This window comes from Phocoena sinus, chromosome 3 (genome assembly GCF_008692025.1).
Source record: "Phocoena sinus isolate mPhoSin1 chromosome 3, mPhoSin1.pri, whole genome shotgun sequence".
NCBI lineage: Eukaryota > Metazoa > Chordata > Mammalia > Artiodactyla > Phocoenidae > Phocoena > Phocoena sinus.
The window spans coordinates 103,448,910-103,464,789 of record NC_045765.1 but is presented as its reverse complement, the minus strand read 5'-3'; the positions used below and the strand labels follow the sequence as shown (position 1 = coordinate 103,464,789).

General features: G+C 32.0%; 1 protein-coding gene across 3 annotated transcripts in view; it reads left to right on the top strand.

Annotated features, from left to right (window-relative positions):
* Nucleotides 1-15,880, top strand: part of RASA1 (RAS p21 protein activator 1) — a 109,720-nt gene that overhangs the window by 49,978 nt on the left and 43,862 nt on the right. For 2 of the 3 annotated variants that reach the window (XM_032625925.1, XM_032625927.1), the window contains exons 2-7: nucleotides 635-787; nucleotides 1,780-1,915; nucleotides 2,564-2,634; nucleotides 6,361-6,478; nucleotides 9,594-9,625; nucleotides 13,951-14,003. In XM_032625925.1, coding sequence (XP_032481816.1) covers nucleotides 635-787; nucleotides 1,780-1,915; nucleotides 2,564-2,634; nucleotides 6,361-6,478; nucleotides 9,594-9,625; nucleotides 13,951-14,003 — 563 coding nt within the window. Of the gene's footprint in view, nucleotides 1-634; nucleotides 788-1,779; nucleotides 1,920-2,563; nucleotides 2,635-6,360; nucleotides 6,479-9,593; nucleotides 9,626-13,950; nucleotides 14,004-15,880 lie in introns of all 3 variants that reach the window. The other variant, XM_032625926.1, reaches the window with a different exon arrangement.

Sequence of the window (15,880 nt, the reverse complement as noted above, 5' to 3'; positions counted from 1 at the left end):
ACCCAGTATTTCCCACATGTTTTTTAAATAAATGTGAAGAGTTCAAATGCGTGGTTATGGAATGGATTATCTTAAGACAAAAGAGAATAATCAGCTTCATATTGAAATAGGAAATTAGAATAGCAGCCTTTAGACAGTGTCATTCTGTTTTTCTATTTTAGGGCACAAACATTAAAATGGAATAAAGTTTTATTTTCTCCCAGGTACCATGTGCCTTGTTATATCAAGTCTTGGTTCCTTAGTATATAGAGAGGTAGTAAATGAACCATTTGTTTCCATTTGCCCATCTTACTCTCATTTTTCTAGGTAGGCATTAGATTGTAATAAATGTTTTTATCTTGAACAGGTAGACAGTCCTGGAGGTAGAGAGATGGGCAGAAATAGAAGAGGTGAATATGTGAGGTGATTAGACCTGAGCTTATCGAACAGATTAAAAACTGAGTAAATGAATTATTTTTGAGAGACTGAGAAATTAAAAACAATTGAGTTAAAATTGGAATGACTGGTTCAGAGTAAAATGTAAATGTCTAAGTTACATGTAGGTATGTAAAATCTGTAGTAGTATGTTTTTCAACTGCCAATAGTAATTTTATGGTTGCTATTTTTATTCTAATCTCTAAACCTTTTTTCTTAGGTGGTATCATGGAAAACTTGATAGAACTATAGCAGAAGAACGCCTCAGGCAGGCAGGGAAGTCCGGAAGTTACCTTATAAGAGAGAGTGATCGGAGGCCAGGGTCCTTTGTACTTTCATTTCTTAGCCAGACAAATGTTGTCAACCATTTTAGGTAAGTCTTTATTCCTACTATGAGGCTACATACTGTAGCTATTTTGCTGTAGTATTCATAAATATACCTGCTTTAGTGACATTTAAATAATGGAGAAAGAAATGTGTTTTCAATGAAATGATTTAATAAGTGATTTAGAGTAGATACTATTGAATGCTTACTTTTTTTTAAAAAACAGTATCATTGGACTTTTTTGTGCTAATCATAAGTGTAGTTATCACTTTTAAAGTATAAAGAATTACAAAGAAACTTTGAGTGGTAAAGCAGAGACAAAGGAAATGTATACTTTCAGACCACAGAGTAACAGAAAAATATAGAAACAGTATTTTAAGAGTGCAGTTTAATTCATTTTAGCTTCACTGTTCTGAAACTCTTTGCATTCATTTCAATTAAACAGGCGTCTAGATTTTCAAGTACAGATATCAAAGTCTGTATCAATATATTTACATATATTATTGTCTTTGATTTCATTTTTATGGGAGCCATTGAAAAAAAATTATCTAGTGCCTGTAAAGTTAACTGATAAAATGTTTGTATACCCTTAATTTTCAGATTTTAAAATAGACTTTAAGAGTACTGTCATATCACATGTAAAATGTGAAATTATTATTATACTCTGTAAATATTTCAAGAGATCTGTAAACTACTTTTAGCCAAAGAAAACTAATTAAAATTGCTATTTTGTCTTAAATATGGAAAGTAAGAAGAGTTATCTGAGGATGGATTTATAAATATTTTAATGAATTATGTAATTGAGGTTTATAAGTCAGATATGTATTTCATATCAAATGCATACATATATCTTTTCAAAAGAAATAATAACCTCAAGTAATTTGCATATGGTGAAGGTATTAATAAGTGGTATTTTAATATAAGGATGCAGATAAAGGAAAAGTATGAAAATTATCGGTTTATAATTTATATGGAACTTGGTCTTAAAAATTGGTTATAAAGGTTTTTGTTTTACTGTATTTTTTTTCCTGTACAAATAGGATTATTGCTATGTGTGGGGATTACTACATTGGTGGAAGACGTTTTTCTTCTCTGTCAGACCTAATAGGTTATTACAGTCATGTTTCCTGTTTGCTTAAAGGAGAAAAATTGCTTTATCCAGTTGCACCTCCAGAGGCAAGTAAAATACCTTTCAAAACTTTATTATTTCATTTTACTAATGGGTTTAGCTCTTGTTCAGTTTCTTGTGACGTTTATTGTAATATAATTCAAGATTTAATTCTGGTTGTAGTGTCAGACCATAACTGGCAACTTCTTTAAAAAAAGAAAGTAATTTTTCTGTTACTTTGTATTTAAGTTACTAGATTTTTTTTATCGTACTGTATGGTGATACCCTAACAAATATTTCTGAATGAATTAGGAGTAATTACTGATATCACAGTGCTAATGCTGAAGTTGCTGCAAGATTCTGAAATGTCTTCTGTATCATTGGAGAAAGGTTACTTTATATGTTGCGTAGTGTATTTAAAATTAAATGATAACTCATATTACCTGATTAAAAACATATTGGTTATACTGTTAAAAGAATTTCTGTCCAAACAACAACAAAACAAGATGAGCATTTCCAGGGTTTGGGTATTTAGAGCCTCAGTAAAAAATAGTTTGAATGATCCTACAGAATTTATAATGTGGAGTTTTACTGGCTTTAACTTTGTGTGGACATACCCAATTTGACTTTGACATAGAAAGGTTATCTTTTTTTTTTTTTTTTTTTTTTTTTTTGAAAGGTTATCTTTTGTAAATCAATTTTTTTATGGTTTCTAGCCAGTAGAAGATAGAAGGCGTGTTCGAGCCATTCTCCCTTACACAAAAGTACCAGACACTGATGAAATAAGGTATTTTATAATATAATCTCGTTTATAGGCATTTGAAACAGGCATTTGAAAGACTGAAAATCTGTTGCTCTTGGACTAGGAAGGTTTTGGAAATTGAGGAAATAGCATCCAGCAAAGCATGCCCTTAATATCAAGTCCATTGTTCCTGTCCCCCTGTGTTGGCTTATCTGTTCAGACTGTGAATTTGGATCAGAGAGGCCACAGTGAAGATGACAGGAGAAATAACTTAGCTTTCATTAGACTATCTGTGACAAAGTGAGGAGAGTTCTTATATATAATTTGTTTTTATTATTTCTATCGAATTTGATTTATTATATAATTGGATAATTATTATCAAATTATCTGTATCTTTCTATAAGTTTAGCTTTCTGATAGAAAGTTTGTTTATTATTGGTAAAATGTTAAGGCTACTTTGAATAATTACTGATTCTGAGTTTACAGCTTCTCACTGAAATCAACAGCAGTATTTAAAATGTAGTGATAACTTTTGGGAGGTACTAAAAATTTCTGGAAATATGGTATTTTAAAAAACAAAGATTCAACTATCTGAAATCTCCAAGTAGGCATTCCATTTTTATATGATTGTCCTCAAAATAACTTCTCATTTAGTTCTTATTGGCACACCTTTTTTTGTGATCTAAGCTGGAAAAGCCAGTGAAAGAAAGAGAAGGGAAAGAAAAACAGCACTGAACTGCAAATTCGGGAATTTTGGGTAATTTGTAAATTCCCAGTGGGATCATCTAGGACAGCAGCTCTCAAAGTGTGATCCATGTAACCCTGGGGATCCTTGAGATCCATTCAGAAGATTCATAAGATCAAAACTATTTTTATAATAATACTAGGACATAATTTGCCTTTTTCACTGTGACATTTACATGATGGTTCAGAAGCCATGGATAGTAAAACTGCTGGTGTCTTAGCACAAATCAAGGCAGTGGTAACAAATGTATATCGTTTTTCACTGCCCCATGCTTGCAGTTAAACAAAAAAATCCAGTTTCGCTTATGAATGTTCCTGGTGAGACAATAAAAAATATTTGTTTATAAATCTCAACCTATGGCTACACATCTTTTTAATATCTTTGTGATGAAATGGGACATACTCATAAAGCACCTCTACCGTGTACCACGGTTCAATGTCTTGAGGAAAAGAGGTGCTTTGAGAGCTGAACTAGCTGCTTTTTTTTTTTTGTGCACATCATTTTCACTAAGGAGAATGGCTGACAGGCAAATTATGGTTATTCAGACTTGAATATCTGACTTTTTTATTTTTTTAAAGAACAAAGTGAATCTGTTACCTCAAGGGAAATAACTGGCAATATTTGTTGCCAATGACAATTTGAGCTTTCGAGGAAAAATTAGTATTTTGGAGACCCTATATTTGCCATCAGGAGTTTGACAGCTTCCTAGATACTTAATGACTTTTCTGATGAAATGTGCTGATGTTGAAGAATGTGATGTTTTGATACTGTATAATGTGTTTATATCTGGATGATCTGCATAGCTCAGTGAACCAGTATTTTCTAAATGATCAATGCATGATGTTACAAAATTATGGCTGGGTAAAAGATCCATTCACAGTGCAAAATAGACCAATAGAGGTTATTAGAATGGTACAGAAAGTTCATTGATACATAGTTTTAGATTCCACATTACAACCAAGCTCCAAGAAAGTACCACTAGTCAAGTTTTGGGGTTAATGTAATAGAATATCTATAATTATCTGAGAGGCTATTAAAATACTCATCCCTTTCACAACTACATATTTGTATAAAGCCAGATTTTCCTCATATACTTTAAGCAAAAAAACGATATAGCAACAGATTGAATAAAGAAATGGATATGAGAATCCAATAGTTTTCAGTTAAGCCAGACATGAGATTTGCAAAAATGCAAGACAATAACATTCTTATTAAACTTGTAAAGATTATAATTATTTTTCATTTTTTATGTTACCATGTTAATAGGGTATATTATTATTTTAAAAGGAATTAATATTTTTAAACATTTACATTTTAAATTCTAATATGGTAATTATCAATAGATATAATCCATGTAAGTGAATAAATGAAAGCCTGTTAGGTAGGGTATCACTTTTTAAAACTGAAGGGGTCCTGAGAGACCTTCCAAAAATTGAGTACTTCTGATCTAGGAAGATGAAAATTTAAACAAGAATTAGAATGACAGAAATATGTATGAAGTTATGAGTCTTTTTAAATTTATATATACCTGAGAAGTGTTTTGTTTTTTTTTTAAAGTAAAAACATCTGAAGATTAATGAGATTTAATAAAGCACTTTAACCTGTTTTGAGGAAAAATGCAAAATAATGCATAATTAATCTTAGGATTATGATATTTCTGCCAGTAAGCTTTTTATTTTTCATGTTTTTGTTTTTTGCATCATAAAAAGTTTGTAGTATAGAAACAAGTCAAAATTAAAAAAAAAAATCTTAGGACTGCTTTTGACCAAAAGTGAAACTTGTCATTTCTCATTTCTCTGACTTCTATTTTAATGTATTTATTTAGGTGGTTGGTTCCAGAAAGGAACAATTTATGCTTGGCTAAGTGGTAATGTCTGCCCCCTTTCAGCTAGTGAAATACTGGTCATTGTTAAGAGTTGTAGAATCAAGGTAGAATGCAGTATTCTGTGCTTATTCAAAAAGAGTGCATCTGAAGCATCGTGTACAAGTTTTTATCCTTGAACTGGTCCAAGTAACAGTGAAGCTTCAGATATTTTAGAGAAAAACAAAGTTTTCAAAGGTATGAGAAGAGATTTACTTACTATAACTTTGGTTTGTGAATATTAAGACTTAAAGGAAAATCTATTTTAAAAATACATATATATTACAGATAGGGATATAGATACAGGGTCAATGGTAGCATCCAGTCAATCTTAAAACCTTAAGCACTCAAAGGCATTTGTTCAAGCCTAAAAGGAAAAGTTCAAGGAATTACTGATGGTTTTATATTGATGACATACATCAACAGCTTTTTAATCCTGTGATTGTGTGGAGGTTGAAAACATCTAGATTCCAATTAAAAGAAACTAGATTGTGTATACACCCCTCCACTCAGGTATTGGTAACAGAAAAAACATGCATGCATTCTCATTATATATACCCCTTGGTACCACTTTTGGAGAAAGAATGCTATACTTGTTGGACCATGGATAGCTGAGTGAATTAAATAAACCCTAATGCTTTTTTATGAGAAAAACGTTACTCTCATAAGCATCTGTGTGATAAGGCTAATTATGCTTATTTAAAATAAACTTCTTCTAAAGTAACCTTATCTTGTATATGTGGAATGAGTTAATAATATTTAGTTTATGTTTATAATTTTATGTCTAACCTATATCTAAAAGAGTAATAACATTGAAACTTAAATTTTAAAGTTCAGTTTTCTTGTAGTTACACCCTAAAGCCTGTAATATATGTATAATTACTGTTTACATAAATTCCAGTTTGAATCTAACAATAATCCAGTGATACAGATAGTATAGGTACCTTTATTAAACCCATTTTATGCGTGTCGAAATTAAGATTCAGATAAGTGTCTTTTACATGTAGATGATGACAGAAACAGGACAAAAATCTAGAGTATTTGACTTTAACCCCTTGCATTTTCCAGTATCATATTATCTCTGTGAGGTGGTTACATAATCAATTAAATTTCCATGTTTAAAAATTTTATTTAATTTTAATAACTTCATAATTGCTATTTTCAGTTTCTTAAAAGGAGATATGTTCATTGTTCATAACGAGTTAGAAGATGGATGGATGTGGGTTACAAATCTAAGAACAGATGAACAAGGTCTTATTGTTGAAGACCTAGTAGAAGAGGTGGTAAGTTTTGTTCTTTTCTTCTCCTCAGAATTCTAAATACTTTTTAAATTTTGGAACTTGTCCATAATCAGGGAAATTAGCTATGGATATATTTCTTTTATGAAAAACCTCAATTCATAAGTACAAGTAATTTTTCATTAAAACGTATTTACTGTTGGTAATGCTATTTATTTGTAAATAGCACAACCAAGCTATCATGTTTTAATCTGTGGTTGCCAATTTTCAGGATGTTTTCATGAGTTTCTAAGAATTAAAAATGTATTAACATGTGTGCTTATTTGTATCCCTTTTTGTCTTCTTGGTCTTCCTTATAAATGATGTTATGTCCAACTGATCATGGGATCTCAAATGGTTGCACGTTTGCTTTCAAACACTTTATCTCCCAAATATATGTATAATTTTCTAGTAACCTTGGAAAAATGGAGTTATATTACACATATATTATCACATGGTTCTGTATTTTGAATATTTCCCTTGTTTTCAATGTCATCACAAAATACATTATCAGTAGTCTTAGACACTATAAATAATCGTGTTTGTGCATTTTTAGATACAGATCAGCGTTCAAGCGGCATATGCATTTCAGATACAGTATTGAGTATCACTGAAACATATTAAACATTGTATTATAGTTTTGGAATTCACTCTTCTCTTTTGGATTTGTCCAGCAGGATGGAATGGTTGTCTGTTATTTTTTACAACCCTCAGAGTGACTGTTTTTAAATTATGCCTTGAACCTGATAATATGCTGAAACGTGTGCTCTATTATTGTTCCAGGAGGACGGCAGTGGAGAATATTTTTCTTTGCTATTAATTCTCTTGTCTGCCTATTCTGGCAGCCAGATCTTGATATGTAGCAGTAAAACATACTGAGGAAAAGTGGGAGGAGTTGAGGAAATGGTATGATACGTTCCATACTCATAGTCACATAGTTACTTAGTGGAAGAGCTGGGATTAGAACTAATTCCTAGATTAGAATTCTGTACTCTACAGCAAGAGTGATGTTTATTCTGTATGGACAGGAAGTGTTCAAACTGAAGAATCTTAACATCTACGTTAGTTTTACTACAAAGTTTCTTAGTAGTATGTTGGACTTTCTTTCTGCTGTAACCCCCCTACCCCCATTATTCTGATTATTTAAAGGAATTGAGGTGTAGTTGAACTTTTCTCTCAAGCTCTTGGAACTCTGGGTCAAATTTAACAAGATAAATTTTAATAAGGATAAGTGAAAGTTATCCATTGAATATAGGGGAAAAAGGAAAACAAAAGCCCAGTTTAAGATAAGGAGACATGACCTAACATACAAGGAAAGAAAAAAAAAAGGAGAACAAGTTAACAACTCAGTGTGAGTGAACAATGTGATGTGGCTGTTAAAAATGAATATGGTCATACTTTGAATTAGTAGTGGAATGGTTCCAAGTTAGAATTATAAACAGTTTTTACTTCAGTATTTAGAATAATTTTTCATAATGGTCTTCATTGAAACATAGTGAATCCTTGTAGATTGGAGAGCCATTTGGAGATTGTCTAGATTTCAGACATTTGGTTGCTGGATGGATTTAAGGAAGTTCCCACCCTGAAATTCTAATTTTCATTACTGTTCTCCAAGCACATTTGTACTATATTATGTCTTAATTCCAGAATGTAAGCTCTGTGAGGATTTTTGTCTCTGATTCAATGTGTCCCTGTTGCCTAGAATAATGTCTGGCATTAGCAGGCATTCAGTAAATGTTTGTTGAATGAATGGATGTCTCTATGCCTATTCTTTTCCCTCTTCCTTGACACTCCTGCCCTGCTAAACTGCTTTGTAAAATTTGATTCATCTATCAATTCGGCTCAGATGTTGCCCCTTTTTTCACACCCTTTCTTAGGCTAAGTTGTTTCCTCCTGTGTTTCCATAGCACCTTGTTAACTTTATATCCCATTACATTTAAAATTAATTTATTCTGTAAACCTCTTATATAGAGATTAACTCCTTTTGGGCAGGGATAATGCATTTTGTTTTTATGTAATTTGTTTTTAGCATTTTGTAATATAGAAGGCATTTAGCAAGTGTTTGATTTTAATTTGGTTAGATATTTGATATTTGAGTGAGGACCAAATTTAGAGAAGTAAATCCATGTGTACTTAGTTCATTTTTCTACCCTTTCCTTCGTTATTCAATGGAAACTTGATGCCAGGTACTGTGCTGGGTACTAGGACTACAATTCAACAGATATTCAGTGAAAATTATGTGCCATGCGTTGTGCTAGTGGTTGTGGTAGTCAGTGTTAACAAAAAAATGGCTCAGGTCTTAAGATGCTTATAGCCACGATAATGGAATGAGTATCACCTAGTATATCTTAAATAATGGCAATATCAAATAGAGTAGGGTAAAGTTCAAAAGATGAAAAAGAAGGATGTCTTTTCTATTCAGAGTAAAAGTTCATGTTTATGTTTTAGGGACTCAGTGTCTTACTGAGGAGGTAGTGTTTGAGATAGATCCTGCCTAGATGGTTTAGGTTTTAACTAACAGGTAGGAAGTAGTGAGTGGAAAGGACATTCTAAGTAAAAAAGAGCAAGCTACAGTGGTGGGAAAATGTAGATTAGCAAAGAAGTAGTTTATGAGTGACCATGGTCTAGATACCTAAAGAGAAATGGTAGTATGAGACAGGAAACGTAGACTTGAGTCATTTGGTAAAGGATTCTGGTTGTAAACTGAGGAGTTTGTGGGCAGTAGAGAGGTACTAAAGGTCTGGTTTTTAAAATTCGTTTATTTTTGTTTGGTGTGGTTTGGTGTTTCTTAATGCAGGGCAAAGTTGCAGTTGAAACTGATGAATCCAGATTGGAGTGGTGGGGTGGGATGGGGCACAGAGATAATTATACTAGTTGGCTGTTAATAGTTTAAGAAAAGAGAGGAGAAGGGCCTGGATTAGAGTAATCACAACAAAAAGAGAAGAGGACTAAGGGGGAGAGTTTTGGAAAGACCTTTCATGAATAGAAGCACCTTTTCTTGTATATACATAAATAAATATGAAGGTCAGGGTGTAGATATGTTTGAAGATAAGATTTTATTAATTTTAATAAAAATATATTAATAATTACATAAAAACTGTCTTAATGTTTTTCCCTTTAGGGCCGGGAAGAAGATCCACATGAAGGCAAAATGTAAGTCTGTGTTAACTATTAAAGGGGAAAAAAATATATTGTAAACTTACTAATTGGAAAACTTTGATCTAAAAATATTTTAAAAGAAAATTGATACTTCTTGAGCTGACTTAAACATTTTTTTTTATTTGGCTTAAGTTGATTTCTAACTATTTTCTTAAGGACCTAGTGATAATGAAGGTGGCTTATACCTACATATAACTCTTATATCACCAAACTAAAGACTTTTTGATAAACAGTACATTAATAACATTATGAATGTCATAATTCCTCACATTTTTTTTGGTTTTCTTATTGATTTATTCATAGTGTTTCTTGTTTTTATTGCCATTATCTTTTATGTACTTTATGGTTCCGTTTTTGTTTTGTTTTTTTAAAGTCAGAGAGCTTTTCCCCCAAATTATGGTTCTTTACCATATTAATAAGATTCTGCAAGGACTTTATTTTCATAATTTTTTCAGGCTGATTTTAAGTATAAGGACTAATTCAAAGACCAGGTATTACTACACCTACTACTTGCCACATTCTTATTTTATATTCCTACTATTTGCTACATTTTTCTCTTATATTCCAGAAGTTATTAGTTGCTTTTATGGGAGATCACTCCACATGGTGTTTCAGCTTTGCTCTAATTTTATTAATGTCCTTGAAGATATTTTTAGTGTCCTTCTCATCCCTCTTGATATTTATTTGTATATATGTTTTCTTTTAAAAGGCTTAACTTTAAAAAAATTTTTTTTCTTTTTTTTTTTAACATCTTTATTGGAGTATAATTGCTTTACAATGGTGTGTTAGTTTCTGCTGTATAACAAAGCGAATCAGCTATATGTATACATATATCCCCATATCCCCTCCCTCTTGCATCTCCCTCCCACCCTCCCTATCCCACCCCTCTAGGTGGTCACAAAGCACCGAGCTGATCTCCCTGTGCTATGCAGCTGCTTCCACTAGCTATCTATTTTACATTTGGTAGTGTATATATGTCAATGCTACTCTCTCACGTCGTCCCAGTTTACCCTTCCCCCTCCCCATATCTAAAGGGCTTAACTCTTAATCCAAATTCTGTTTTGCTCATATTATTTTAATAAACTGTTCATCTAATGTTTTCAGTGGAATATTTTTTCTTTCCTTCCTGTCGGCAATTATGGATGGAATTTAAGGCTTGCCTCTCGAGGGTTTGCTTATTCTGAATTCTAACCATCAGAACATGAAAACAAACTGAATACTCCACTTTCAGTCATCTAATTTAGTTCCCACCCTTTCTTAAGTGGAACATATGAGATTTTCTGAGTTCATTTTCCTTATTGTTCTGTGTAGCTGCAAAGTAGGCTTCATCAGTGAGACTGTACTTTGTTGATAGTACTAGTTTGAAGTCTTCTCACTACCTATGTGAGGAGTTGCAAATTCTAATTAATGTTTGGAGGAGGCGTACAGATAATGTAAGCAAATGAACTGGGTCAGGTGTATATATTCCCATTTTTCTCAAATTACAATAATCTTGATCTTTCTTATTTTCCCACTTTGATAGCAATCAAGGAACATGGAAATGTTTGGCTACTGTAAGAAAATAACACTGCAAGTGTGGTAGTAAATGGAAACTAACATTTACTGTTTGTATCACAGAAGACTGCAGGAAGTCAAAAACTAGACAGTGTTTGCCGGCAGTGAGGTGACCCGTCTAACTGATGTGTGAAAGTGTGTGAGTCTAGTGTTATGAAAGCCTCCTGATTTTCAAGAGAAGCAAGAAATCTATATTTTTATCCCTATTTAAAATAATACCATAAATTCTTTTTAAAAAGAAAAGAAAAAAACGAGAGGTCAAATACCAATAAACATTTAAAGCTATATCCAGTTTTCTTATAAAATATAAATCCCAGTTTCACTGGGAAATCTTTTTTTAAAATTTAATACATTTGTGATCATTCCATATTCTGAACTTTATAGTTTTCAACTTATTTGGTATTTAGCATAAGCTAAATTTGCATTGTTGGTTTATTTTATGTATTTGTCAGCTCCCTCTGATTTCTTAAGGTGTTGACTGGCAGTGAAGCATCCTCAGTAACATCCCCGAGTGCCTTTTGAGACTAAATAGATGGTATAACTTTAGCTGTGTTCCTTTTCAGCTCCATATTTCCATGACACAAGTACCAAGTCCTGCTGTTTTTATCTTCTAAAATATGTCTTGAATGTGTGCCTTCTTCTCAGTCTTAAGCAACCATATTCTAGTTCAGGCCCTTTTCATCTCGTACCAGGACTTTGATGTAGCGAAAACCTCTAAGTTGGTCTTGCTTGACACTTTAGTCTCATCAAATCCTTTCTTCTAACAGCTAGAATAATCTACTTAAAACATGTGTCTGACTGTATTACTTTCTCACGTAAAATTCTTGCCTGATTCTCTTTACCTTAGCAGAGTCTGAAAAGATCTGATCCAGGTCTTGTGTCCTTTATAAGCTCTATCTCTTGTCATTTCCAGTTTTATATTCTACTCTCCGGCTTGTAGATCTTCAAATGCTCAGTACTGTTTTTCTCCTTCGCTCAAGCTACTTCCTAGGCCAGAATTCCCCTCCATTGTGTTTGGTTAGTGCCTATTCTGACTTAGAGACTTAACCCATTTATCACTCTTCCCAAGAAGTCTTCTGTTATCTTCCCCCTTATACACCCTACAGAATTGGTGCCCTTCTCTGTTATTCTAAAAATGCCCTCAGCATGTACCTATCACTGTGCTTTGTTATATTTTCTACATTCTTTTTATAGTTATACAGTATTTATGTTCCTTTTTCTTACTAGAATGGGGACTTCCTAAGGTCACAGTCTCATTTTTCTATTATTGGTACAAACCATGTGCTTGAAATATACTCATTTTACATGTGGTAATGCCTGAATGAGGAAACTCAGATCCAATCCTTTCAGAAAACAGTATTGCCAATTTGTTCTCTAAACGCTATTTTTTGCCCCTTCCCCCTTTCAGATTCCCCCTTTCTCCTTTATTCTAGCTATAGAGAAATATAGAATGGGCCTTTGAGGTCATCTGATCAACTATCTACTAGAATATAGAAATGTTGTTTTAGCATTTGTAGTAAATGGTCATTTCAGCTGTGTTTGAATGCAGTATGGAACTTTACTGCCTTTTAAGGCAGCCTGGACTGCTCCAGTTATTGTATACTTGTTTTAAATTATTCATAATTAGCTTTGTGAGCCTCAGGAAATCTGAATTAGTGAGTTAAGGGTTGGAATAAAGTTAAAGAGAGAAAGTAAAAGTTTAACATTTTATTCATGTGAAAAGGTAAAAATTCAGTTATATTTTATACTCTGACCAGTAATAATATGGATAATTTAAAACAGTATGAACAGCCTCTAAACCTGTAACTTTGGATTTTAGGGCATTTATATATTTTAGTCTTGTAGTATTTTTACTTTCCAACTGGTTCTTTAAGCCACAATTAAAATAATTATAGACCCTAAGAATATATGGCAAAGTGGTAGAGAGGTAATCTGGAGTTGTCAGCTTGGTATTAACATATAACATGTCTTAATCAGCAAGATAGATAATAGTTCTTCAGATGAGAGATTTTAAGTAATTACTAGTAATTAATTTTTTAAACCAGATATATCATTTTAAGGTAAATTATTTAAATACTTTAGTTATTATATGCAGTAGATTTTGACTATAATGCCTTTTATAATAATTACTAAAGGCTTATTTTAAGTATGCAGAATATTAAATATTCTAGCAATCTGATATGATAGGCCATTAGCTCAAATAGAATTAGTAATACTAAGTCATTCTTTTCTTTCAGTTCTTGATGTTGGTATCTATTATTTCTCATCATTCAGTCTTATTTTCTGGCTCTCAGTAAAGTATGAATCAACCATGTTGATTTGAAGAGAGAACTTATAGAGAAATTCACTTTGAGAGAAGTATGAGAAAAATTAATCCACTAATTTTTTTTCTGGGCAGTTCTGGTGGGCTCTACCTCCACCACTCCCCCCTCCTAATAAAAAGAAAAAAGAATGCTAGCTATGATGTAAGCTTAACAATTTGTCATTATCAGAATTAAAATCATTGCTGTTTTTGTATTGGTAAATAACATGGAAATTGTAGTTCATAATAGATAGTCCCTAATTTTTCTATATTTTATTGAACTTAGGCATGTTTACAAAGTGTAGTAACAAATGTAAAAGGAATGAGGTCATTTGATCAATTGCATTGCATTTATTTCATTATGTCAGCTTGAATTAAACTTATTATGTTAGTTGTTTAGTTTTGATGGTATAACAGCAAAAAAGACTTTTGATTTACATATTTAATATATTCTTTTTTCAAGATGGTTCCATGGGAAAATTTCCAAACAAGAAGCTTATAATTTACTAATGACAGGTATTTATATATTCACTTTCCTTTTCTAATGTTGTTATTTAAAAAGAATAAAAAAGTGAACCAACCATTTATCATGTATTTTGCCTTTAGCATTCACTTGATATTTATGTATATTGTAATTTCTTGCCCAGCATAGAGAAATTGGTGTTCTTGGTTTTGGGTGTTCTTTAGTTGAAAACATGCAGTATAAAATTCAGTGCAGTGCGTTTTCCTTCTGCACCAGGTCCCTGTATTCTTCCTTAGAAGCAGTGCCAGATGAGTGTTTTTTCCAGAAGTTTCATGTCTGTCTTCCTCACCCCTACTTACCCCGCTACACATACCCCCCCACATGCTCTCACAGGAACATACAACACACTTTTTTCATGTTAAGATGTATTTTGGGAAATCATTCCGTATCTGCATATATAAATTTTCATTATTCTTTTTAATGACCATAAGCTTTCCATTGTACAAATACCATAATTTATTATCAGTCTCTTATAGAGGAATATCATGTTGTTTTCATTTTCTTGCTGTTCAGGTGCAGCAAATGTTCTTGCATTTATCTTTGTATACTTGTAGAATTTTAAAATTGGGCCTTATTTAAAATATGTTGATTTTAACATTTCCTAAAACTGTGCGGTTACAGAGATATGCAAAATAAAAATTGAATTGTACTGTGGGTTTATTATTTAAAACAAAAACTATTTCATTATCACTTATCCTAACTAAAATTTAAGACTGAATTAATTTAGTTACCAAATATCTCTTCAGGAAACCATACTTTAGAAGGACTTGAGAGAAGTTTAAGCAGTAATCTGTAATTTAGAAGATCTTAGTTCTTTAAAAATGACCAGAGTTCAATGTATATGATGAATAAACCACTGATCATTTAAAGATCTTATCTGAGTTACTGTTCAAGCCATAAGGCATTGCCTTTAATGTAATTAATAGTTAGCTCTTTTGAAAGATTTATGGCAGTTTTAGGAAGTATTCAATTTTATTGTGGGGATATAGGTTAAAAATTCATTAAAGAACATGGTAATTCTATATGGTAGTAACAGAGACCAAATGCTCAACCAAAATGACATGGTACCTGCTTTCAAAGTGGGACCAAAATATTTATTTTAGTGAATTTACTGAATTTTGAATATACACTTATGATTTTGTACTTGCACCACCGAATACCTGAGGCACTCAGTCTTGTTTTAGACATGTAAATTGAAAAAGAGCTAAACTTAATTTCCTTACGTTAGTTTTTATTTTCTTTCGGTCATGTGCTCTTTTAAGAGTCTGATGATTTTCTCCCAGGAAAAATACACATAAGCACTTGCATGCACAGTTTTGCAGTAATTCCTATTTTTTGTATTGAACATGAAATTACTTGGTAGTAAATGCCTTGGATAGATGATTGGAACTATTAGTAATTTACATAAAAATGATGTCTGATATTCTAAGTGTTCATTGTGCTTTCCTAAAAGCCATCAAGTTCTGATCTTTTCTGTTATTAGGACTTAAACAGAGAAAAGGTAAAAAAGCATCTTAGTGGTAAAAGTCACTGCCAATTGCAGATGTCAAAAAGACTTCTCTAAAATTAATATGAAAATATTTAATACATGATAATTTGCTTCTGTATGACTATTCAAGATCGTGCCTGTTAAATGAAATATAGTGCATGTGTATTGATTTTGATTGGGTACACAAATATTTCAGTTGTTTTGAATCTACTTTTGTAAGCTTTTGGTACTATTTTATTATAGTTATGACTTTTTAATGTTTAATCAGAAGCATTACTTAAGTACAGAGTATTCTTAAGTAAAATTCACTTTAACTTTTTTAGACTTTTCTTTTGCAAACAGAATATAGTAGTTTTAGCCAGTAACCCCATCTGTGGTTAG